This window comes from Ambystoma mexicanum, chromosome 7q, assembly GCF_040938575.1.
Source record: "Ambystoma mexicanum isolate Mex_15411 chromosome 7q, UKY_AmexF1_1, whole genome shotgun sequence".
Taxonomy (NCBI): Eukaryota; Metazoa; Chordata; class Amphibia; order Caudata; family Ambystomatidae; genus Ambystoma; species Ambystoma mexicanum.
The window spans coordinates 999,236,593-999,264,390 of record NC_090941.1 but is presented as its reverse complement, the minus strand read 5'-3'; the positions used below and the strand labels follow the sequence as shown (position 1 = coordinate 999,264,390).

General features: G+C 48.2%; 1 protein-coding gene across 1 annotated transcript in view; it reads right to left on the bottom strand.

Annotated features, from left to right (window-relative positions):
* Positions 1–27,798, bottom strand: part of CHRDL2 (chordin like 2) — a 719,513-nt gene that overhangs the window by 107,798 nt on the left and 583,917 nt on the right. The window contains exon 9 of the mRNA XM_069640163.1: positions 16,219–16,401. Coding sequence (XP_069496264.1) covers positions 16,219–16,401 — 183 coding nt within the window. The remainder of the gene's footprint in view (positions 1–16,218; positions 16,402–27,798) is intronic.

Below are 27,798 nucleotides of genomic sequence, written 5' to 3'. Positions count from 1 at the left end.
GAGGGCATTGTGGAGCAAAGCGGCGGAGATGCCTCCACCGGGCGGCGACGCAAGGCCCAGCCACCCTCTCAGGAATTGCCATCATCTGGGAGCGAGGGGACTGGTGCCGCGTCTGCCACTATGGCTGTAGCGGAAGGGACGGGTGAGCCCCCACAGGGGCTTGCAATGGCGGAAGACGGTGCAGAGACATCCAGGTTGGTGGTCTCCAGAGAGGAGGAGGAGGCCGCTACTGAGCCGCACATGGGGCCTAGTGGGGTAGTACCACTGGTGCAAGTGGTGCAGTCCATTGCCAGGGGCAGGAGGCAGCACAGGTCACCGCGGAGGGGCCTGTGCATGTCACTGTCCCTGACCCTGTGACTGCACCACCATGCACCAGCAGGGATGCCCCGTCCCAGGCCCGTTCGCAGGTATGGGGGAGGCCCACGTCATCTTGCTCTCCACTACCTGCGGCGAGGGGTCCCCTGACCATATGGGGTCCGTCCTGATTGGTGTCGCGTTGCGCACACGTGTCATTCGTGATGATGTGCGTGCTTCCTGGGGGGACCATGCACGCCATCACGAAGAGCTGCGTGGCAACGTGGCACAGTTGGGAGGGGCCATGGTTGGAGGGTTCCTACATGTGTCAAGCATTCTGGCGACCCTCTCCTCCACTGTGGAGACTATGCACCAGTCGTTCTCCCTGCCGTCTTCCAGCCCAGATTCCACCAGGGCCCCCTGTGGACCTGGCCCGACCAACACAGCCAGCGTGGTGAAGATCCCATCCCTGCCACAGTCGGCAGTCAGAGGTCCAGCAGGAGTGGACACCCCACCAACTGGAGACCAACAGATGGAGGATGTGCCAGCATCATCGGGCAGGGCACATGGACAACAGCAGCAGGCTCAAGGTGGGAGCGATGATGGCTCGCTCAACATCAGAGGGGCAGGCATTGGCCAGAGGGCAGGAGGACCCTGGAATGGGAGTGTCTTCCCTGTGGCTGCGGTTGGGCCAGTGGATAGATGCGGAGCAGCAGCGGGCGGAGGAGGCACGGCTCACCATGGCCAGGGCGGAGTTCTCCATGCGCAGGGCGTTGAGGCGGGCTGAGTGCCTCGAGGCAACTCGCAGGGAGTTGGAGGTGGACATGGCGTTATCCCTGCGAGACCTCGTGGCCAGGGCAGAGGCCCGCCTCCAGGACATTGACATGGAGTTCGATGATGCCCTGGCCCAGGAAATCACAGAGTGAGCCGTAGGACTTGCCCGCCGCCATTGTATATAGTTAGTTAGTGGTAGGTTTCCTTTCTGTTTTAGTTTATTTTGGGGCGCTTGGACAATGCCCCATGTTTTTGTATATAGTTCTTCATTAGGTTGGTTTTTTTTATGGGTTTCATTTCAATGATCGGGCACATGGAACCTGAATTTGTACTTTGTAAATAGTTTGAGAATGGATTTGGCTTCTTATTACTTTTCTTTCTCGATGGATCAATGTATTTTTATTGTTTTTACACTTTGGATTTGTTATGCCGGACTGAGACTTTGGACACATGCTTTTGGATTGCTTTGGGTTTTGCTATCATGCATTTTTGGTTTATATTTTGGACATCCAGCTTTTCATTATTTAGTTCAATTTTTTTGTGTTTCATTTCATTCCCTTGCTTTTGAGTTTAATACATTTTTATTTCCTACTTCAATGTGTAGTATTCTCTCTTTGGTTTCATGCATGTCACAATGTGTGTTTTCTCAATCACATGCACCCATTGTGTGGGTGTGACGGAAATATGTTGATGTGCATACTTGCCATTTGGGATGTATAATGTACTGGGGATGTCATTGTGGGGTGGATGTAATACCTGGTTGTGTGTTTGGACTGGGGTGGCGTGGGGTGTGATTTGGGTGGCCATGAGGGCCATGATTGTGGATCGTCATGAGGTGTTGGGGGGACATGAGTCGGGGCCTGCTGGCAGGTGCCTGTCACTGCTGGGTGGGTGAGTGGGGGAGCGGGGACATGAGTCGGGGCCTGCTGGCAGGTGCCTGTCACTTCTGGCTGGGTGGGTGAGGGTGCAGGGGGACATGTGTCAGTGCTCACTTGTGCATGGTGACATGTGGGCTGGTTGGGGCATGGCCAGGGTGGATGGGCTGGCTGTAGGGCATGGCCAGGGGTGCAGGGTAGTCCCCTGTGTTGTGGGCTGTCTGCAGGGCCTGGGGAGGGGAGTGAGGGCACATCTGGGAGGGCACACACACTGCCAATTAGCGTTGGGGCACCCCAGGAATACACGTTCCCCTCCCGCGGCAGCGAAAATGCGTGTGAGACGCGCCGCGCACCCCCGAAATACACGTACCCAGGCCAATCGCATGTAAAACTCCCCATGCACCCCCGAAATACACGTACCCAGGCCAATCGCGTGTAAAAATCCCTGCGCATCCCAAGAATACATGTACCCGGCTCGGCCAAGGCCTTTCGCGTGTGAAAATACACGCGCACCCCCAGAATACGTGCAGGCAGCCCATCCACCCTCCCCATACCCCGCAGACAGCCCTTCACCCCCGGGCATGCCCCGCAGGCAGCCCATGCACCCTGGCCATGCCCCGCAGGCAGCCCACTCTACAGGGGGGACTTTTCCGACATTTTACGCACGATAGGCCTTGTGCAAGCGGGGTATGTGTATTTCGGGGGTGCGCGTGGAGTTTTACACGCGATTGGCCTGGGTACGTGTATTTCGGGGTGTGCATGGAGTTTTACATGCGATTGGCCTGGGTACGTGTATTTCGGGGGTGCGCGTGGAGTTTTACAAGCGATTGGCATGGGTACGTGTATTTCGGGGGTGCACGTGGCGTTTTACACGCGATTGACCTGGGTACGTGTATTCTGGGGGTGCGCGGGGAGTTTTACAAGCGATAGGCCTGGGTACATGTATTTCGGGGGTGCGCGTGGTGTTTTACAATCGATTGGCCTGGGAACGTGTATTTCGGGGGTGCGCGTGGAGTTTTACATGCGATTGGCCTGGGTACGTGTATTTCAGGGGTCCGCATGGAGTTTTACACGCGATTGGCCTGGGTACGTGTATTTCGGGGGTGCGCATGGAGTTTTACATGCGATTGGCCTGGGTACGTGTATTTGGGGTGCGCGTGGAGTTTTACACGCGATTGGCCTTGGTACGTATATTTCGGGGGTGCGCATGGAGTTTTACATGCGATTGGCCTAGCGCGAGTGGGGTACGTGTATTCTGGGGCGTGCGCAGGGAGTTTAACTCGCGATTTTGCTGGTGCGAGCGGGGTACGCATATTCCGAGGGGTGCACGGGAGTTTTACACGCGATTGGCCTGGGTACGTGTATTCCGAGGGGTGCGCAGGGAGTTTTCCACACGTTTTCATGTTTGGGGGGCTGTATGCTGGTCCACTGGCCTTTGCGCCATGTACTGGATTTGTGCGCTGTTCATGGCGCACGGGGCGGAGTTGGGGGCATAACTGGCCCTGCAGCAGGGTCGCTATGCCACTCTGTGCCACGGCTGGTTATGGATGTTGTAATCCATGAATACGCTGTGCGCTGAAATGGGTTTTGGCGCACGCGGCTGGCGCAGACTGCCGCATGCGCACGCTGTGCGCCAGCCGCATGCGCCACTTGTGCGCTGAATTCTATGAATTACCCCCTAAATGTTTAAACCCTCCAAATAACTCACTTTACCAAAACTTGGGGGAGAAGTCCACCCTGAAGTCGGCAAATTCGATCAAAAGTGTCAGGGAAAAAATGCATATAATCTTGCATTTAATAGGTTCTTCGATCGAGGAATTGAAGATCACTCCAAACTTGGCAAAGAAAAAGCTATTTGTGACGGATTGGTGTGAAATGTGTGACTTGCTGGCCACGTACCCCCTTTATGAAGAGAAAGGCAAATTCAGAAGAAATAGAGGGGAACCCCTGCAATATGTGTGTTTATTCCCTTGCCCAAATGTTCGTAGGGTGTACATGTACTTCCGCTTGAATCAATTTCTAACTGTTGAGCGGAGGAGAAAATGGGACACATCTATTACCAACACCAATTACAGGCTATGCTGGGAGCATCCAGTGAACGACACACTGAAACATCTTTCTTTTTTACTGTTTTGTTTAAATGTTTATCTCTATAGGCTAAAACACAATAAAAAATATTATAATAATAAAACAGGGCCTCGTGCTCCGGGATGCAAGTAGAGGGTTCACAAGTAGTTACTAACACCAGAGTCAACAACCAGTGTGCCCAGAGTAGCCTTAGTGCCATCGGCTTAAGTGTTAAGAGGGGAAGAGAGCTCCATCGTTTGTGGCTCTTTAGAGAAGAACCCCATACAATCACTAGCCAATGGTGTTCATGTCTGGCTGCTGCTGTTGCCCAGCAGACACTGTAGAACATTCAAGCAAACATCATCCATCAAGCCAACATTCAGCTTCCACTCGAACCATTGATTGTGGGGGGTTCTCTGGGGACACCGGTTGTTGACTCTGGTGTTCACTATTTGTGAACCCTCTACCTGCATCCCGGAGCCCCTTACTTGACAAATCAACACAAATAATGAGGGCCATCACTGGCCACCACTTTTGGCAGATGTCAGTCGGTATTTGTATTTTTCATTTCAACGTGCAGAATTAGTTTAATGCATTGTCTATCCTGCAGGTTCACAACAACATACAGTTGAACTTATCTGCTATCACGTTGCTGTGATGGGTTTTCCATATGTGCAATGCAGCCTCAATGAGGAACACATCATCTTACTCCTCTTGCTATCGCTGATTTAGCCACGCATCTGATTCCAAACAAAATCCGGATCAGCAAAAGGCCACTGCGAGCCATAATGGAACAGGCTCTGCATACACCGCCGTGCACTCCACTGCAATGGAGTCTGGATCAGTGAAAGGCCACTGCGAGTCATAATGGAACAGGCTCAGCATACAGCACCGTGCACTCCACTGCAATGGAGTCTGGATCAGTGAAAGGCCACTGCAAGTCATAATGGAACAAGCTCTGCATACAGCGCTGTGCACTCTACTGCAATGGAGTCTGAATCAGCGAAAGGCCTCCATGAGTCAGGCTATGCATACGGCGCTGTGCACTGCACTGCAATGGAGTCCGGATCAGCGAAAGGCCACCACGAGTCAGGCTCTGCATACGGTGCCGTGCACTCCACTGCAATGGAGTCCGAATCAGTGAAAGGCCACCATGAGCCATAATGGAACAGGTTCTGCATACAGCACCGTGCACTCCACTGCAATGGAGTCCGGATCAGTGAAAGGCCACTTCGAGTCATAATGGAACAAGCTCTGCATACACCGCCGTGCACTCCACTGCAATGGAGTCTGGATCAGTGAAAGGCCACTGCGAGTCATAATGGAACAGGCTCAGCATACAGCACCGTGCACTCCACTGCAATGGAGTCTGGATCAGTGAAAGGCCACTGCAAGTCATAATGGAACAAGCTCTGCATACAGCGCTGTGCACTCTACTGCAATGGAGTCTGAATCAGCGAAAGGCCTCCATGAGTCAGGCTATGCATACGGCGCTGTGCACTGCACTGCAATGGAGTCCGGATCAGCGAAAGGCCACCACGAGTCAGGCTCTGCATACGGTGCCGTGCACTCCACTGCAATGGAGTCCGAATCAGTGAAAGGCCACCATGAGCCATAATGGAACAGGTTCTGCATACAGCACCGTGCACTCCACTGCAATGGAGTCCGGATCAGTGAAAGGCCACTTCGAGTCATAATGGAACAAGCTCTGCATACAGCACCGTGCACTCCACTGCAATGGAGTCTGGATCAGTGAAAAGCCACTGCGAGTCATAATGGAACAGGCTCTGCATACAGCACCGTGCACTGCACTGGAATGGAGTCTGGATCAGTGAAAGGCCACTGCGAGTCATAATGGAACATGTTCTGCATACAGCGCTGTGCACTCTACTGCAATGGAGTCCGGATCGGCGAAAGGCCACCACGAGTCAGGCTCTGCATACGGCGCCGTGCACTCCACTGCAATGGAGTCCGAATCAGTGAAAGGCCACCATGAGCCATAATGGTACAGGTTCTGCATACAGCACCGTGCACTCCACTGCAATGAAGCCCGGATAAGTGATAGTGCCACCACGAGTCATAATGGAACAGGCTCTGCATACAGCACCGTGCACTCCACTGCAATGGAGTCTGGATCAGTGAAAAGCCACTGCGAGTCATAATGGAGCAGGCTTTGCATACAGCACCGTGCACTCCAATGCAATGGAGCCCGGATCAGCAATGGTGCCACTGCGAGTTATAATGGACCAGGCTCTGCATATGGCACCGTGCACTCCACTGCAATGGAGTTCGGATCAGCGATGGTGCCACTGCGAGTCATAATGGATCAGGCTCTGCATACAGCACAGTGCACTCCATTGATATGTAGTCCGGATCAGCAAAAGGCCACTGCGAGTCATAATGGAACAGTCTCTGCATACGGCTTGTGCACTGCACTGCAATGGAGTCTGGATCAGTGAAATGCTGCTGCGAGTCATAATAGAACAGGCTCTGCATACGGCACCGTACACTCCACTGATATGGAGTCCGGATCAGCGAAGGGCCACTGCGAGTCATAATGGAACAAGCTATGCATACGGCACCGTGCACTCCACTGCAAGGGAGCCCAGATCAGCGATGGTGTCACTGCAAGTCATAATGGATCAGGCTCTGCATATGGCACTGTGCACTCCACTGCAATGGAGTCTGAATCAGCGATGGTGCCACTGCGAGTAATAATGGAACAGGCTCTTCGTACAGCACCGTGCACTCAACTGCAATGGAGCCCGGATCAGCGATGGTGCCAGCACGAGTCATAATGGAACAGGCTCTGCATACAACACCATTCACTCCACTGCAATAGAGTCTAGGATCAGCGAAAGGCCACTGTGAGTCATAATGGAACAGGCTCAGCATACAGTACCGTGCACTCCACTGCAATGGAGTCTAGATCAGCGAAAGGCCACTGTGAGTCATAATGGAACAGGCTCTGCATACGGTGCCGTGCACTCCGCTGCAATGGAGTCTGAGTCAGCTAAGGACCACCACGAGTCATAATGGAGCAGGCACTGCATACCGCACCGTGCACTTCACTGCAATGAAGTCTAGGATCAGCGAAAGGCCACTGTGAGTCATAATGGAACAGGCTCTGCATATGGCGCTGTGCACTCCGCTGCAATGGAGTCCGGATCAGCGAAAGGCCACCACGAGTCATAATGGAGCAGGCTCTGCATACCGCAGTGTGCACTCCACTGCAATGGAGCCCGGATCAGCGATGGTGCCACCGCGAGTCATAATGGAACAGGCTCTGCATACAACACCATTCACTCCACTGCAGTAGAGCCTGGATCAGCAAAAGGCCACTGCGAGTCATAATGGAACAAGCTCTGCATAGGGCGCTGTGCACTCCACTGCAATGAAGTCCGGATCAGCGAAAGGCCACCACGAGTCATAATGGAGCAGGCTCTGCATACCGCAGTGTGCACTCCACTGCAATGGAGCCCGGATCAGCGATGGTGCCACCACGAGTCATAATGGAACAGGCTCTGCATACAACACCATTCACTCCACTGCAGTAGAGCATGGATCAGCAAAAGGCCACTGTGAGTCATAATGGAACAGGCTCTGCATACGGCACTGTGCACTCCACTGCAATGGAGTCTAGGATCAGCGAAAGGCCACTGCCAGTCATAATGGAACAGGCTCAGCATACGGTACCGTGCACTCCACTGCAATGGAGTCTAGATCAGCGAAAGGCTATTGTGAGTCATAATGGGACAGGTTCTGCATATGGCGCTGTGCACTCTGCTGCAATGGAGTCTGGGTCAGCTAAGGGTCACCACGAGTCATAATGGAGCAGGCTCTGCATACCGCACCGTGCACTTCACTGCAATGTCGTCTAGGATCAGCGAAAGGCCACTGCGAGTCATAATGGAACAGTCTCTGCATACCGCACTGTGCACTGCACTGCAATGGAGTCTGGATCAGTGAAATGCCACTGCGAGTCATAATGGAACAGGCTCTGCATACGGCACCGTGCACACCACTGATATGGAGTCCGGATCAGCGAAGGGCCACTGCGAGTCATAATGGAACAAGCTATGCATACGGCACCGTGCATTCCACTGCAATGAAGCCCGGATCAGCGATGGTGTCACTGCGAGCCATAATGGATCAGGCTCTGCATATGGCACTGTGCACTCCACTCCACTGCAATGGAGTCTGGATCAGCGATGGTGCCACTGCGAGTAATAATGTACATTATGAGGCGGGATGTGACTATGTAAGTTGATGCTCCTGGCTCTGAGGTAGGGGTTGCCAGGTGACTTAATGTCATGTGGGACACACTGCCCCACTCTTGGACTTAGCTTTTATCTTAGTGCTACTTCAGGCCATTTTATTTAATTGGTGTGACCCAACGCTACAGCTCCCAGCAAGCAACTGATGCAGAAGTAAAGCCCAGTACTGGAGCATGATGTCCCTCTTGACATGGAGTCACCTGGCAACCCTACTGTGATGGCAGGAATGAAAGCCTTCACGGAAAAGCAGCTCAACTTGCCTCCACAAGTATCGTACTTTGGCTGTCAACACTTGGAGGAGAGAGGTCACCATATGCAATTTGGTCACATTGTGACACAAGCGAAATTGGGGGATCAGAGGCCCCAGGTTCAGTTGTCTGCACCTCTTTGGCTCAGCTCAAGAAAATACCAGAGGTGCCCCCTCCCACGAATTGCTTGCATATTGTTATGTGCTTTATACTCCAAGCCTTGCACTGTTTCACAGTATCATTACATGTGTTTCCACGCTTGTGACTTGTATGCAATGGGAGTGGGATAGGGAGGTTTATCATGGGAGAATCCATCAAATTTGTTTTCAACTAATTGTTTTGATCAAATTTTGCTCCAAATATATGTGGGGCTGGGTTTAGGGTAATAACTAATATGGGCAGTGGTTATGGGCGGGCTGTGGGGGTAACCCCAGGAATATGTGTGACAAAATCTACCCACAATTTTATTTTTTTGTTGAAAACGGATTCAATGGGTTGTTTTCGACCAAATCACAAAGGACCATGGGGGCTCCATATCCTGTCTATAATGAGGGGTGTATTTTACATCACACTCATCCCCCATTGCAACATACACTCTAGTCTATTGTGTTTCATAGTTTATTTCACACATTACCTTGTACCGCAGAGGTATTTGCCAGACATCTTGCACATATTCCACAGAGGTGAAGAGCACATACAAAGGGGCCCTGGAAATGTGGTGAGCTAAGTGTGTGTATGGCTGCAATTTATTTAAAGTTATTTAAGTCAATGTCTCGGAAGATATGACCCCCGGTGTGATGTGGGTGATATAGAAATGTGTGCCCTTTGTTAGACGCCCAGCGGCAATCTATCCGATCAATGATCTCTGTGCTATCCCACTTGGAAAAGTGCTGTGGGGAACTCCTACACCTTTAGTTAAGCTATTCACACCACTGGCCCTGTTCCAGATTCCAGAAGGCAAAGTCACATGAAAGGATGCTGTATGTGACATAGTAAGAAGCTGCAAAAAAGAACTTGGAAACTAGAGAGCAACTGGATGGGGTAGAAATCACCCTCAGTCTGATAAGAAGAGCCTTAAACATGTAATGTAATGAAAAATAATTTGTAAAGCACAAGGAACCAAGGTCAAAAGGCATCTGGGTGCTAGTCAGCAGAAAAGTCAGACAGAAAAGCAACCAATCTCAGAACAGAAACGTCTCAGTGCCCTATGGAAACCAAGATGATGCAGGATCTCTCTTAGGAATGTTGGAGAGGGAGTTCCACAAGATAGGGGCTAGCACCAAGAAAGAACAGCCTCCAACTCTAGCTTTGCAGAAACGAACAACACATTACCCGATGATGACAGCAAAGTGTGTCTGGGAAGATAGCGAGTCAGGTTAGACTGAAAAAAGAAAGGCAGAGTGCAAAAAAAGCACGATGAGTAATGAGTACCTTCAATGTAATCCAGCTTTTAACAGGAGGCCAACGAAATTTGGCTGGTAGCAGTGAGGCAGAAGACCATCTAGGTACATTTAGCGCCAAGCGTGCTACAGAATTTTGCAAAACATGAAGGTGATGAGTCAGAAAATCAGGCTGGCCCAAATAAATGCTGTTGCAGTAATCCAGGGCAACCAAAATAGAAGCTGTAACTAAAATGTATGCAGAGCGGAGAGGGCACGAACAGCAACACTTTTCAAAGAAGGCTTAATTTCAGAAACCCTGAGCTACAGACTGCAGCAATGTGCTCCTCTCTGTGACTGGAGGGAAGGAGCATAACCCCTAAACTCTTAACCGAGCGGCTAGAAGGGTGGCAGTGTCCCAGAGATTCTGGCCAAAAATTGGAATTCCAAAAGCAGTGGCCGTTCGGTGGACCAGCAACCATGACCTCTGTTTTGTCACCATTGAGCTTCAACCAATTTTCAGATATCCAATGTCCAATGTCGGCCAAACAGGATTTCAATTTGGAGGGGGGGGGTATACCGTAACATTCAGTCTAAACATTAGTTAAGGGTCATCAGCGTATATATAAAACCATACGCTGTGCAACGCAATCAAATTCTCAAAAGGGCACACATATAGATTAAAAAGTAAATGGAATAGTGTTGATCCGTGCGGAGCGCCACATAAAATTGTCGTAGAGGAAGAACAAAAGCCTGAAAGGGGGACAGTCTGCGTACGGTCCCTCAGAAACCACGCAAACTAAGCCAAGGCTAGCCCAGCCATACCCGCTTGTTCCAGGCACTGTACAAGATTGTTGTGGTTGATAGTATCAACGGCGCAGAGAGGTCAAAGAGAAGGAGGATTCTGACCTCCCCGCAGTCCTGGCATAGGGCCAAGTCGTCCAGGATAGAAATCATCACATCGACTCACATGAACGATTGGTGGAAACATACAACTACGCTCTGACCAATATGCTGGACGAAGTTGCTCCCATGACTAAGAAATCTGTATGAAAGTGTTCCAACCATAAGAAATGGTGTACACCTGACCTCTCAATCTTAAAAGAAACTTGAAAGAAGTGCTGAACAAACATGGTTAAAACACCCCTCAGCCTCTAATCAAAACAACTGGAAGTGTTTCGAAGCATCATAAAAATCTAAAATCATAGCTGCTAAGAAAAATGTCTTTAATGCAGAAATTGCTGTGGCAAAAAACAACTCGAAGAAACTCTTCAAGATTCTGAAATTCCTAGGAAATCCAAAAGTATTAGCACCCCCTGTACACCCAACAAACCAAGATTGTGATAACATTCAGCAAGCATCTGATAATAAAAATCACTATAGCTTGTGGCAAAATTCATAAAGATCTGGAAAATGGCACAACCAATCAAGACCTGCCTGCACCGAGGCACAAGCACGATGAAGACCTACCTCACTTTACTTTCAGACAAATAACCAGTTTGGAGATATATTTGTCCTCCTTGCAGCCGTCCTCTTGCCGAGAAAACATCATCCCTGTAAACTTAATTCTGGATAATAAAGGGATTTTCACGCCTTTTCTCTCTACACTGGTAAATGCGTCGTTCGACTACAGTGAAGTTCCTGAAACCATTAAAGGTGTCTCGGTTACTCCATTGCTGAAGAAGGCAGGCTTGGACCCAAAAGATGCAAAAGATGTTAGATCAAAAACTAACAACAACTTACTGCTTAAGGTGTGGGACAAAGTGGCCACTAACCAACTTCAAGCTCACTTTGAATCTGCCTCTATATTTCACAGCAAACACTCGGGTTTCAGAGCATATTATAGTACGCAGCCTGCACTCCTTGACCTGGAGGCTAATATGCTTGAGATGGTGGACGAAGGGAAAACTGGCCTCCTGGACCATCTCGACTTGTCTGCGTCTTTCTCTTTGCTTGATCATGACTGGTTGATCCACACCCTCTAAGGCATACGGAACCGTTCCCCACCAGTCTCTAGTTGGGTTAAATCTTTCCTGGTGGGCAAACAATGATCGGCCTGCTAGGAAGGTGCTTCCTCTAAACCTGCCCCCATGTCCTACAGAGTCCGCCAAGGTGCCTGTATTTCACCCACACTTTTTAACCTATACATCAGACCACTCTGCCACATGTTAGAGACTTACATGGTCTCTTTAACGAAATACGCTGATGACACCCAGCTGATTCTGGAAATCACTGGGGATTATGAAAAGGACACCATGAGTCTGAACGCCATCTATGGACTCATTGAACAGTGGATGATGGAAAATTGTCTCTTTTTGAACAGAGCGACAACTGAACTCCTTCTGCTTGGCAGCCCTGGGGCTAGAGCTAAGTTGGGGAAAGAATACTTGAACTTGAGTATCAAGGAGTGCCCTATAGCAGTAGTAGACAAAGTTAAGACTCTGGGGGTTGTCCTAAATTCAACATTGGTTTCTGAGACCCAGACTTGTTACATCTCTAAAAATTGCCATTACTATCTAAAACCTCTCGGAAATATTAAGCCCTTTATTTGAGAAGACACCTGTGCCTCAATCGGTCGAGCCATCATACTCTCCCACCTCAACTACTGTAACTCACTGCTGATAGGGGCCAATAAAAAGTGTCTTCATCGGCTACAAATCGTCCAAAATGATGCAGTTTGTATCATCAAGGGCAGCCCAAAACAGAATCATATCTCATCGGAGAGGAAATCACTACATTGGCTCCCTATTTTGGCCGGTATACACTTTAAAGTTACAACGTTAGTGCACAATGTATACGGAAAGGCAGCAGCGTACCTGAAGAGCCGCATCACTCAATACCGACCCACTCGCATGATCCGTTCCACAAATTTGGGAACAATTAACAAAGACAGATTCAAAAGGGTGGTTGGTCTAGGGAAGGCCTTCCCCAACCAAGCTGCACTGATATGGAACGCTCTCCCTAGCGCTCTCAGGTTGGACAGCAATGCGAAAACCTTTAGGGCCTCGCTAAAAACTATTCTTTTTAAATAAGTTGCTGGTTCATAGTCAGTGATGATGCAGCATCTTGATTTATACTGATAGCAACACGTCCTGTTTTTTTTGTTATGTTCTATTGTGTTTATGTGGCGTCCAGATGCCTGTGGGTTTACGGCATGACACAAATAAATAAATAAATAAAATAATTTTTTAAAATCGCATCTACTTCTACCACAAAGCCATTTTGAAGGCAAAATGAAAATTTTGAGAAAATAAAAAAAAAACGGGAAAAAAAAGAAACAAGCAAGAATGCTTTATGCCACATAAGCAGCCACGAGGTGGTCACATGCTTAATAACACGCAGCACAATACTGGGAACGCCTGACACACGGCACCCACGGGACTACCAAATGAGGAACCCCTATAGCCACGCCCAAAGGGTCAAATGACCCCACACCAGGCCCATCCAACCAACAGAGGAAAAGAAAAGGGCCAGAAGTACACACTGGAAGTAAGGCAACAACACTGGTGTACCAGGCAGCATATTAATAGGGTAAACCCACTGATAAACCACCGACAGCCAAACTCACCCAGTCTGGAAAAAAACAGTAACTCCCGTCAAAATGTCAGAAGATGCGCAAGCAGCTTCAGGGGCAGAAGCACAAGTTGCCATCGGGAAAGGACCAATATCCAAGGCAACGTTTCTACGGCCCCCCAACCCATTTGCACTACAACCGACCAAGGCATATTACTGCGCGGGAACCACCTGGTAGCCCACAAAGGCCTGAGGAAAACACTAGTGCCCATAGCCCATGAAGGCCACCGAGGGGTCACGAATACAAAAAAATACTGAGAAACCAGGTATAGGGACAGGCAGAGGCTTAGTTACTGTAAGGAAATAAAGGAGAAAGGTGTGCCCGACAGAGGCTCCTGTGTGCTTACTCTGAGCATGGGCGGGAAGGGGCCCAACAAGCAGGACCCTGGTGTACTCTGCGGAAATTAATGAGGCCATGACTTGTGCCATCTGTGGTATGGCAGCAGCCAGTGCATATTCTTGCTATACATTGGATTCACTGCATGCCTGTGGTGAAAGGCGCATGGATCCGGAGCAGTCCAGGTTACCCATACCTTTCACTGCATGCATTTGGTGAACCTCTGATCCGCCAGTGCCATGTGCAGAGCTAGATCCGTATCAATGGTGCTTTAAGTGGGTGGTAAATTGAGGGGGGGCTCCAATTCGCTGGGATGGCGTAGGTGTGAGTGCTCAGGCCATGCTCCCAACAAGAGCCCCATTAACCTTGCATTTAAGGACACGTGGTTAAAGAAAGGCGTGCAGGGCTCGCTGACCCTCCCAGGCAACCCTTTAACCACACAGGTCCTTGAATGCAATGGGCTGCCTGCTACATGATGTCTCTTTATTCCGAAACAGGAGGAGGGCTGGGTTGGCACGAATTAACACGCAGTGGAAGCCATTTGACCAAGCACGTCAGCTCTTTTCTCAGAAACAAAAGGAGAGGCTGGCCAACACAGACGTCCTCCTGTTTCAGAATAAAGAGATATCTCACAGCAGGTTTAGCCGAAGTGCTGATCGGTTACACGGCTGACTTTAGGTGTCAGCATTTTGGATAAGAAAAAAGAAAAGGCGTAGCCTTTTCTTTTTGCAGGTAGCCTTGTAAACGTGCAGTGCTCTGCTAAATGGCTGCCTGAGAGGTTGGCATGGCTGGAGCTAGTCCGAGTGACCCCGGGCAGGGCCCCGGCTTGGGTGAGACTGCTGGAGCTTGGCCCTGGCTAGCCCCAGCCCACTTAAAGCCCTGAGTATCATGGTTAAGGCTGCATCGGATTTACACGCGATGGACCTCAGTCTCACCTGTGATTAATCTGGGCAGGTCAGAATGTGCCCGGCCAACTAAGGCCCACTCCCATCAGACTACGTGCTCAGGGTCTCAGACACAAAATATGGCGCAGAGGTACACCAACACACTGTGGTAACAGAAGCGCACCAGTGTCCCAGACTCAGAATCAGGTCAACACCACATGCTGCGTTATTGGCATTTCTAGAGCAAACCTAGGCCACAAGGGGCACCACAGCCCTGGCAATATGCATGTGATTACTATATCCATGTACCCTATCTTCAGCCGTTTGCAGAAGCACCGAGAGTTGTCCATGTTCTTTGCAAAGATTGTGGGACGGAGCCTGACAGTTTTGAAGTCGGTGCAGAAAAGTATCTGTCACGCGCCATTTTTTGTATCTATCGCTGGATGTATGTGAATAGCAATCTGTCCTGTAAAGAAAGCGTGCGTTGAGGAACCGTCTCCCATCAGTTTTATGCTGCAACAGTCGCCACTGATTTGAAGAAAAAAAAGCTTCTGTGTTATCCAGAGTGCCTTCTACTGCATGGAGCTGTCTCACTGCTGGGCTGGTGTGGGTTTGTTTTCTTAGGCCATTTAAGAAGCACTCTTGCTGCCCCACGCCGGAACGTTAGGAGTTTACTTAAGGGTCGTTTCAGTAGTCCTAAACAGCACGACAGCACTTTGAGCATCCCCTGGCCAGGCCATAGATTGATCACCTCATCATCTCTAACCAGGCATTTTCATAATTGCTGTAGCTTTACAAAGAGAGAGGAATCGCATACATGCCAGCATTTTCTTTGCATTCTGGGACTTGTAGTTCCACTTTTCCAGCCTAAAACTCGCAGTACAAGAAAAAACCAGGACTGGATAAGCATCTACAGATTGGAACGGGTCATGTTGGCAACTACGGAATTGGCATACAACCCCTGCAAGCACCACACCTATACATCATAGCCGCCAAGAGGCCCCACATCACTTGTGCACCTTTAACCACTCCACACTCGCATTCTGGGACTTTTTATAGAGCTTCCACGTTTTAGATACAGGCCTACAAGGCCCACGAGGCGATGTACTGATGGTTAATAAGCCAGTCCTGCCTGAAATTGTCATGGGGGCTCTTGGCAATGGCAGCTCCAGTAAGAGAAAGGCCAGCATGACAGAGCACTGTTTATACCGTACTTAGCAGCCCATCAGCTGAGCTTAAGTAGCACGGAAACATTGACAGAGAGGGTGCCAGGAAACACAGCCAGGCACGAGGCCCACCACACATGTAAAGCGGCACCCGACCCCCCTACCCAGCCTCCCCTCGCTCAAGCAGTGGCTGGCTGGCCGGGAAGCCATGTTTCTCCTGGGCGTGGGAGGATTATGGTTGGCGCGTGGTTTCACACCAGAGGCTGCGCACGTGGGTCACGTTTCACAAGCCCACAAAAACCAAAGCGGGTGGAGGGTCCAGAGCTGCGGGGAAGGCCGCTCACCTTTCACCATCTTCCAGATGTAGATATCCACCTCGTCCGACGCTTCCTTCTCGATGGCGATCTTGCGCAGGTTCTCCTTGGAGCCCTCAGACTGCGGGGTCATGTACATATACACAGCGATCTTGTGCTGGCTCTTCACACACCTGGCGGTGTTGATTTCATCCGTGGGCTTGACTTTAGCCTCTAGACAGAAAAAGATCAACAGTTAAGCCGCAAGGGTGTGAAACGCTGGCGCTGAGCATTGACTGCAAGACTCAGAATGAGAGACGGAGCTGCCGCCTGCTGTCCAAAGTAACACCGCAGAGGTTATGCACTTCAATGAGTGGTAAAATGCAGCATTTTGGAAAATAAAAAATATGAAGTAGTTATCTATGGCGCATTGCAGAAAAATAGCCAAATGTATGTTAACTAGCCCACAAAATGAGCATTCAAATGAACACACAAAACGATGCCCAAACGCACGCACACACCCACAAACCTCTGCATGTGGGCCCACACACCTCTGCATGCACGCACCACCATGAAAACCTCAGCAAGCACACCAACTTACTCATACCTCAATTTATACACACACGCACACACACACACCTCTGTGCATACTCACATGCCCTCTATGGGCACTCATGCAACTCTCGCATATGCTCATGCAAACACCACCTACATACATACACATAACTCATACATGTAGATACAAACCTCTATAGTTGGACACACATAACTCTGTTCCACATGTACTACACATGTGCACACTCACACACACCTCCATGCTTATCAGTGCATGCTTCTCGCTGCGCACACACATCTGGTGTGCACTCATGACTGTGTGTACATGCAGATCTATACATATACACATTATACACACACCGTTGCATGTTCATGCACCCATACACACCTCCATGCACATGTATGCACACACACACCACTGTGCAGACACATATACCTCCATACACATGCGGGGATATACTACTGATTGTACAAAAAAGTCCAGTAACTCTTGAAGGGCCGTCGGTTCGCTAAGCCACCAGTAACAAGAATGCAATACATTTAGAAACAATACCCTTCCTTCTCAAAAGGCGTGAGATCTCTTGCAAGATTTGTCCTCCAGAAGATCCAGAAGATGTCCCTTGAGCCATTCAATTAAAAAAAGTTATACCTCCTTTTCCCAACATCACCTGAACCTCAGTATATTCTTTAAATTCCCTGTCTATAAAAAGGTGACACACCATCTCAAGTTCGGCGGCTAACCAGGACTGGGTAGATCTCAACCCCAACCGACCCACATCAAGGGGAGGTCCCCGTAAAGAGATTAAAGGGGATGGCGGAGTAGAAAACCCCGTTACTAGATATATGTGTCCACAGCATTTACAACACCCACAAAGCAGGGCAGTGGTCTTCAAACTTTTTTTGGCCTGGGCCCCTCCTGAGCAAAGTTTGGGCAGGCCAGGCCCCCCCAAATGTGCCAGATGGACAGTATGTAGAAATCGCTATGAACTTTTGCATGCCGTCACCGCACCCTACTCCCAGTACAGACCCTGGGCTCTCCCCACCCTGCTCCCACCATTATCCCAGTGCTGCTACCCATCCTGCTCCCACCACAGTCCCATAACACAAACATACACACATCCATACCCTTTAAATAAAAAATAAATCACCATAAATGTACCTTCTGCAGGGGCCTGCGCGTGGTTGCTAAAATGCCCCGCTCCAGGTTGCTCTTGCCGTATGTGCAAGGAGGCGCAGGAGCACCCCCTCGCACATACATACATGCAGTGCCCCAGCCAGCATTTTCCAATGAGATATGAAAAAATGAACTGTCAAAGGCAAACAGTGTTTCCCTTTGACAGTTCAGCCAGCCCAGGAGCACTCACTCAGCTGGAAAAAGCAGCTGAGGCAGTGCTCAGTGTTTCACTGGGCTGGCTCCTTGGTTCCTCCATAATGGGTGAGGTGGCCAGTGGGTGGACGCTCCCTCACCCATTATGGATGAGCTGGCAGGCTTGGACTGGCCTATAGGGCAATAGGGTGATGACCGTACCAAAAATGCAAAATGCTAGTGTAGGCCAGTCAAAATGGGCCAAATTTTTGGCCAATGTGGGCCAATTTGAGAAGTTACTTCACTATGCAGCTAGTAGTTTTGACCATTGTTGCTGAATAAATATTCTTTAAATATCACAATTTGTTTACATTTGAACAAAAAGCAACCCCTTGGGTACTATTCAAACAGTCTGTGACTAAAGGACTGAATATCCATTTGCAACTGCTGACCATTTTTTCATTGGTGCCTACGACCGTTTTATGGTCCAGTCTGACCATGTGAGCTGACCCTTCCCATTAACTTTTTTTTTGTTTGTTCATTTCTTGCTGGGCTCTGGCGCCCCCCCTGGGATGCGTAAATGCCCCCCCTGGGGGGGCGCGCCCCACAATTTGAAGACCTCTGAAGTAGGGTGACGTTGGGCCTCAGGGGAGGCAGATATAACAGGGGACCATGTCAGATCTCTAACCTTTTCGGGGGAACCAAGCAATCCTCAAGAAACATCCAATATGTGCCCACGCTATCCCGCATAGGTTCCAGTAATACTCTATGTGGAGTAGCCTTATAACAGGTAAAGAAACAGGGAAACCAAATCCCAAAGGAGCCTTTGGGAGAGTAGGGGTACTTCTATTTAAACCTTGGCTTTTTTCCCCAGCCGGACAAATCTATAGATCCAAAGGTGAATTTCCCTCCCTAAAAAAAGGGGGAGTGGGAAGCATATTAAACAGAAAAAGAAGCCTCAGTAAAATATTAATTTTGAGAGCCGTCATACAAGCCAAACAGGAAAATATCAACTTCGATCACCTCTCCAAGTCACTTATCATAACTTTCAAAATCAGAACATAATTATTTTTTATTAATGTATTGCATTTGGTCTACGCCCAAACCCTGGGGTATCACGGCGTAAGTTTACAAGTACACTTGGTCTTAGTTGTTACATGTTTACAATGATAAAGCTTTGCTAAACAGTATATTCTGATGCATGATAAAGTTAGCTTAACAATGGTACAGCGTCATGTTATTTACAGGAAATCATACAATCTTGATAGTTAATTGTGTAGTTACACACATGCAGTCATCAAATTCACAATCAGTATTGTTTATTTTTTGTAGTTTGTCTTAGATGATGAAGAACTGGATGACAGGGTGGGATAGGCCAGTTGGTGTAATGGGGTGCCTTTGTCATGGCCTTAGAATGTATTAAAGAGACACGTTTTGAGTAATTTTTTGAATTTGACAAAGGAAGGTTCATAGCATATGTTGGCTGGGAGTGAGTTCCAAATTCTGGGGGCTGCTACTCAGAAACTGGAACTGCCCATTCTTGCGTTCTTAAAGCAGGGGATGAATAGGTGCGTGTCTGTGTTGGATTTGGGTGATCTGGTTGAAGTTTTACGGGTTAGGCTTTGGCTGAGATAACTGGGGGCATTGCCTGAAACACGTTTGTGTGTTAGGGTGAGAGTTTTATGAAGGATCCTGGCTTGAATGAGAAGCCAGTGTGCCTCTCTCCTATGTTTAGATATATGATCGCTCTTTTTTATGCCTAGTGCTGCTCTCAGCGCTTTATTCTGGAGAAGGTGCATTTTGTTTATATTTTTTTTGGAGGTTTCTAATAGGAGTATGTTACAATAGTCCGTCTTGGCCAGAATCTGAGCCCTGGAGAGAGGGATGCTGTTTTGGGGAGTGAGGAATGGATGACTAAGGGCAATACGTTTAGCAGTGTAGGTTGTGGATGAAGCAAGTTCACTGATGTGTTTGCACATGGTAAGGCCAGAGTCCAGATAGACCCCTAACATTTTAACTTGATTGGAGATTTTAACAGGGGTTCCGTCTATGACTATGGCTGTATATTGTGGGTGGAGCTTGCCTAGTTTGGCGGGGGAGCCTACTAAGAGGATCTCTGTTTTTTCTCCGTTTAGACAGAGACTACTTGCCGCCCTCCCGTTCTGGATGATAGAGTAGATTCTGTTTATGCAGATGGTGTTCTGTTCAAGGTTGCCTGATATCGGCATAAGTATTTGTGTGTCATCTGCAAAGTTGGTATAAATTACTCCCATTGTGTCTAGCGCTGCAAAGAGTAGTTTAGTGTAAGTGTTATAGAGCGTAGGGGAGAGGCAGGATCCTTGGGGAACTCCCAGTGGAACTGATATGGGGTCTGCTGCTACGTTACCTATGGCTACTCTAGATGTTCTGTCTGCAAGGAATGATTTAATCCAGGCTGTGGCTTCCTTAGAAAAGTGGAAGTTGTTAGCTAGTGTTAGGCATAGTTTATTGTGCTCTACTAAGTCAAATGCCGTGCATAGGTCGAGTAGAAACAGTATGCATAATTTCCCAGAGTCCCTGTTGGAGTCCATCTGATTTTTGAGATCCAGCAAGGCTGTCTCCGTACTATGTCTGTGCGGAAGCCTGATTGTCTTTCCCCTAGTAGTTGGTTATTTTCAAGGTGGGCCTGGACTTGGGTATATACAATCTTGTCTATGATTCTGAGGAGGAAGGGAACTGTGGTGATGGGTCTGTAATTGGTGGGGGTGGTGGGGGGGAGAGAGGTTACCCCAGCTTCTTTGATGCTAGAGGGGATAGTATTGGTGTTGAATGAGGCATTCATGAAATTAGTGATGGTGGGTGCTAAGCTTGGGGCGTAGTCTTTGACTAGTTTGGCAGGAAAGTTATCTTATCTCCTTTACAATTGGATGGTTTAAGTGACACTATGGCTTTTAGTACCTGATCCTCAGTTACTGGGGTAAACTGGAATTCAGGTATATTGGTTGTGGTGTCTGTGAATGGCAGTGGGGTTAGGTATATAGTGGCTGCTAGCAGTTTTCTTTGCAAGTCAATTTTGTTTCTAAGAGTGTTAAGTTTGGAGGCTAGTGCGTCCTCAATGGTGGAACGCCATGCTTTATTGGCTTTGACTATGCTGGGAGGAAGGATAGGTGTTTCTAATTCTCTGATTATGGTGATCAGCTCTTTGCTATTGGACATGGCATTAGTGATGCGTACGTTCAGGGAGTTAGCTTTCTGGGTGAATACTTCCTGTTTGTACAATTTAGATATTTGCTGTAATTTACTTTTGGTTACCTTAGTGGGTTTTTTCTAGTGCTCTTTTTTTCCTTCTAAGTTCTATGAGGTCATTATTGAACCAGATATTGCTACGCTTGTGCTTTGGAAGTTTGGATTTGAGAGGAGCTATTTCGTCAATGGCTGTCTTCAAACAAGTATGGTAGTGTAATGAGATGGTGTCAGGGTTGTTATCAGCTGGTGATTGTGTATTGATTAACGTATCCAGCAAGGGAATTAGGTTTTCGGACGTGAGTTTCCTAGAATTTCTCATGAGGATGGGTAGTGACGGGGGGGGGTGTCTGGGATGGGGTCTCCCATTGTAGTAATGTTGAATCTGATGTGGGATTGGTTGGTCCAAGACATTTCTATGATGTCTTCCAGGAGAAATGTGGTATTCAGTGTTAGGATCCAATCCAGTATTCGTCCTTTGAGTGGGTTGGGGCATTCACAATTTGTATTCATTGTGGAAGGCGGTAGCTCTGAGATCGGAAAAGTCATTAAATCCAAGATTGATGTCTCCTAGTAGGATAAATGTAGTGTTGGGTTTGAGGATAGTGGAGATGAGCAATGGTAATTCAGTATCTGGGTTGTTAGAGTGATTTGGGGCTATATAGGAAGTTGATAGTTGTTTTGGGATTAGTGGTTAACTTGAGAGCTAAGAGTTTGTAACCTAATAGGGTTTCTCTTTTGCATTCTCTGAACTGTAGAGTGGTTTTGGATATGATGGCTACTCCTCCTCTGGTGGCCTCGATGCGGTCTGCTCTAATTAGTGTATAGTCAGGTGGTATGGCTAGTGTGATCAGAGGTCCTGATGTTGGGTGGAGCTAGGTTTCTGTTATTACTAAGAAATGTAGTTTGTATTCAAGAATAAGGCTGTGTACGTCAATGGCGTGTGGGCCTATGGATTTTACGTTGAGTAATGCACTCTTTAAGAGTTCTATGTCTGAGGTAAAGCTGGGTGTTTGGGTTGTGAGTAGTGGTAAGGGAGATGAGGTGGTGCTTTGAAATTTATGGTGCTTATACTTGGTCTTGCTGTGTAGTGGTGTGGTGGGGTTGGCGGTTTTGTCAGTGCCGTGCACTTTATTTTTGTCTGTATTGAGCAGAGAGTGGGGAGATGGTGTATTCTTGATGGCACGGGTGGAGAGTCTTATTTTCCTTATGATTCCTAGTATAGGTTTTTTGAGTGTGTGGGTGGTGTGTGTTCTGGACGCGAGTCTGGACCAGCGGGCTATGCCTAGGAGAGACATAGTGGGGTGTGGTGACGGTCTCATGGGTGGTGTTATGGTAAAGGCTGGTATGTTGGGCAGAAATTGGGTCGGGCATGGTACGGGGTGGTGTCTGGCGCAGTGTATGAGTGCTAGGCCTGTGCCTCGATGGATGAATGTGCCCTTGGAGCATGGTGTGGCATCTAAGGTGTTATTGGCCTGATTAGGGAACATAGTGGTTTGGTGGTGAGGAGTGGCTACTATAATTGTCCTGGTGTGCTGGGATTATTGTTTGCCAAACATTGGTAGAAATTATAGGTATAACAGCGCACATAATATTAACCCTACGGCTTTGGCTGGTCTACGATACATTTGGCATGTGTTTTCTATAACCATAACGGGAGGGTCTAGAGTAAGTTCTGATGTTGGTGGTAGCTGGGCATGTACATTTAGTGGAGCATGCCAGACAAGGCAAGGGGCAGTAAGATAACTAGCTGCTTGGTCCTAAACACAGTTATACAATGCAAACTTAGGTATAACATGAAATGACATGTGGCTAATATCATAATATCATAATTATCACAAGATAACGGGGAAATACATATGGTGATTTTACGGACAACACTGAGGCGTGGGTGGTTTGTACCAGGTAGGCGAGTACAATGCTGTGTATATTTGGGTTTGGTGTGTGCCTACAGGCAGTCTTGCGTGTAACTCATATTGAGGTGGGTAGTACATACATGCATACATCAGATAATATTGTTTCTCATAAATACAATGGGTCGGAACGGCAAGAGAAGAGTCAAGGTAGTATTGGTCTTAGCGAGAGAGCGTGTATGGGCCTGGTGAGATTCAGCAAGCCGGATTAAGTATCCGTTGAGAATAGTAGCAGGTAGAGGCACAGAAGGGAATGCGGGTTGGTCTGTGCAGGGGTCCTGGCGTAGGCGTGCGGACATTGTGAACAGGCTCAGGACAGGGGGCCTTATAGTCCGGGCCTTGTAGTGATCGTATTTTCGCTTCGATCCGCAGTGGATTCAGCAGCTGCTTCGATTCGTGCTGCACTCCACCTGGGGCTACAGATTAAATTCGATCCGCAGTGGAATTCTGCAGGCTGGCTGGGGAGCTGCTTCTTGGGATATTCGTAGCACGTAGCACGTAGCATGTAGCATGTAGCACGCAGGGTGAACTCTCCTCACTGGTCTCTGAAGCAGCAGAGCTGGGGTGTCGGGGCTCCTGCCCTTGGGTGATGTGGTGATTATAGTCATAAAAAGCCATAAGGTCCCCAGGGATTGTAATCCCAAATTGTTTTTTTATTGCATGGTTTTCTATGGTAATACCACACTTCCGCCTTTAACCTGCTCCCGTCCATCAATGGCACCCATCTTGTGAAATTATCCCTGAAACAGTATCTCCCCAAAAGGCTGCCATAAATTCCCACTCAGCCCTGTGAAACGCTAGCTCTGGGTCACGAGAAAGCAGTGATGCGCTTTGATGTTCTGTTGAGCCAAATATATTAACTTCAAAGCTTCCTCAAATTGTCAGAACCTTGCTGCCCACGAAGGAACCCTACCTGATCATCATGAATAAGGGTTGGAAGAACAGCATCTAACCTAGTACCCAGGACTGTAGCAAATATTTTCACATCCGCATTCAGGAGGGAGATGGGTCTATAGGCAGAACAACATGTAGAATGGTTAGCCTCCGTCATGATTACTGTGATGATTACCCCCATCATAGATCTAGGCAAGGCTTCCCCCGACAAAAGACTATTAAACCGTCTTGTCAGCACCGGGGCTAGAAGAGAGCAAACAAGGTTGTAAAGACCATCGTCAACTGGGGTCTTTCCACTGTTCATACCTTTAATAGCGCTAACCACCTCCATATCCTTTCTTGGGGAATCCAAAAGAGAAGACTGCTCCAGGGGTAACCTCGGGGGGTCCAGGTCAACCAAAAAAGCGTCAATCTGCTGAATATCCCCTCCCCACTCTGACGTATACAGTGTCTCATAGAATTTCCTAAACTTCGCCCCTCTTTACCCATCGTCGCAGTGCAATTGACCTATGTCATTTCGAATAGCATTGACCATGCTAGACGCCCGCTGCTCCCTCAATTTCAATGCCAAAATCCTGTCAGCAGTCTCCCTGTTTCATGGTACTTCGGCTTCAAGAATGTCAACTTCCAATCCGTCTCATTAACTAGGAGAGCCCTTCATTCATCCTTAGATCATGAGAAACAGCAGGGTTTACAGAGCCCCCTGACCACTACGCTGCAAGTGTTCAATATTAGCTCTTAAATCCAGTTCTTTCCGCTTCCTTGTTAGTTTCTGATCCATCCCAATTCCTATCAATACTTCACGTATGGTGGCCTTTAACCCAACCCACATGGTAGTCAAGGAGACCGTCCCATTGTCATTCATTTCAAAATATTCCTTCTAATACCATCTCTGCTCCAACATCTGCATCCTTCAAAAGAACACTGTTACATATTCACCTTCCTCCGGTATCCCCACCACCCCAGAGCCCTATCTTCACATGGACCAAATTGTCGTCTGGCCACGGAACAGCACACACATGTACCTCCCTAATCCTAGTTCCCAACACTATATCAATAAGGACCAGATCGATTCTAGAATAGGAATCATGAGCCGCAGAATAATACGTAAATGGGGTAGGGGGGTTACTTCAACCGCCTCATAAGCGTGCCCTGCCCCAAACTTTGATTAAGTTTACGAAATGTTTCTGAATCCCTCACCTGATCTCTAGTGAGACCTTTGTCTTGGACCTATCTCTGCCTAGATCTAACATCATAATAACATCACCCACAATCAAGACCGTGCCTTCCACAAACAACTGAATGCAATGGAACACAACCTTCCCAAAATGGAAACGGGCCATAATTAGGGCAATAAACTGATCCTATCATTACCTTTGTGGAAATCGATATAATATTATGACCCCAATCGCATCGTTTAAATGTATGTTGGCCTACGCCAAGCTGTCTAAAGAATATTATGTACATAGGTTCCGCGGCAAGGTCTTGACCTTAATGTATCGTGTAAGCCGCCATCTTGGATCTAGCCGCCATTTTAGGTACTCTTGCAGTGTGGAAGTCACCCTGAATCACAAAATGGAGGCCGAATGACATTTCGAGTAAGACTTCGGCCATGGTGACCTCCGCACACGTGAATGAATAATATGTCCGCAGGCTACTTGTTAGGGTCATGAACTAAGACCCTGTCCTCTGTTTAACCTATGTGTAAATATGTAACCGTATCAGCGGAACTGATCTAATGTATGGAAATTGTGTGTTCGACCTGGCTACGAACCCTAGCCATGGTTCCAGAAATGGTTAACTTGTAAGAGGGCTGGCCAATGCAGTACTAAATGTATAAAAACCCAAGCATCCCGATGATCGCGCTCTCCCACTTTCAGTGCGAACCTAACGTTGAAGGTTCGTGTGTTAGTCAGAGGGCCGAATAGCTATTCGCATGTCAATTGACTTTGGTAACTTTGTAACTTTGAATAAAGCGCTTTGTATGTCCTTTGTAACCTGTGTTGGTGTGTTTCCTTTTGGGCTTCCCGGCCTCATGTCAATCTTTTTGTTTCCACAGTTGGCGCCCGAATAGGGACCCTCAAGATTGATGCCGGATCATTGAAGGTTGACGCAGACTATCGAATCGGGATCGGACGGTGTGATTCTGCGGGCCCGACCGATCGAGACGCGATACCTCGGCAGCGCTGCACGATCCGATCCTTGGGCGATAGTCGTGCGGTCTGACACGGCATCTTGATGAGGGTCCAATTCCGAGGCGGGCAGATTTGCCGAAACCACCGAACGCAGGTAAAATTTGTTAGTTGAAGTCCTTTGTAAACCGTACGGTCCTCCTTAGGTTTGGTCAGGTGCAGTCGTGACCCGGCTCTTAATTTAACCCTGACAATTTGAATTTGGCGTATTGTATCTGCAGACACAATTATTGGACCAGGTAACACCAATTTTTTGAGAAATGCCTGGGAAATTGTCTAGCTGCTTTAGGGTTCTGTTCCGCAGCGATCGACAATCTTTGGAATTTAGCCGTCCGGCACCACAGGAGGGGTCGCCGGCGTGTACTATGTACTGTAAGTATGGCATTGGTAGTATTGTATTTAATGACATTTGGCACAGACAGACCAGAAATGCCTCCGAATTTCAGTGGCCAGTCAATGGTAGCTTTGAGATCCCCCGTATTGAATACTTAGAGTCGATCTTGCTTAAAAAGAAGGCTAGGCCAGCAGCCTTTGATGTGTTACAAAATTGGAAAAAGGAAGCATTACAGCAGCTTAAAAGTAGGGATAAACATGCACGACGTCATAAAACGAATGCCGAAAAGGCATTGTTGTATGACAAGGAAAAACGATTAAATGAAACCCAGAAGATGGATAGAGCTTTCTCGCTCGGGGTCCAGAAAATTTACCCCTCTAAAGATTTCCATGTTTCCGAGGAGTTTATTGAGAAAATATTAAACGAACGGAGGCCTGATTCTTCAGCGCCACCTCCGTATGCTCCCGTTGTGGGCACTTTGCCCGTTCCTGCTATTGCTCCTATCGTTATTCCTACTCCTCCTGCGCAGCCCACTGCCCCTAGTTCTTTGGTTGTCGCTCCTCTGTCTATTTCGTCTATTACATTACCTTTTTCCCCTGCACCCTTGTTAGGTTCACCTACACCTCCGATTCTGGGGAGTCCCGTGTTCACTAAATCAGATCCCGGTGCAGGGTCGAAAATTGTGACTCGTAGTACTGTTCCTGCGGGCAGGAAACAGGAACTATTTGCTTGGGCTAAACATTGCATGGAAAAAGGTGATCAAACTGATGTACTTTCAACATTATCTAATTTGCACGATTTTCCCGAGAAAAACGTTTTTATTGAAGGACTGGGGATTCATTTAGGTGTAATGTGGGGTAGATTGCAGACTTCGGATCTCCCACAAGGGGTGAGAGATCTGAATGCCTTGGCACTTTCAAGGGATACAGAGCAGAAAGTATATGGACATGTTGACAGATTGTTTGAGTTTAGGAGGGATTTTGAAAGGTTACAAAACGAGGATGATGAGGAAGACAGGATGTATGCACAGAAATGGTTCCTCTCGTGCCGAAGATCAGCACCTGAGGAAGTACGGATTTGTACTAGAGATGCGATTCGATGGATCTCGGATTCATCGATACCGCCAGATGAGGTGTATGACACATATAGTCAATACACGGTAGAGATGCAAAGGAAGGTAATCCAAGTGATGGTACAACACTTACAGGAGGAATG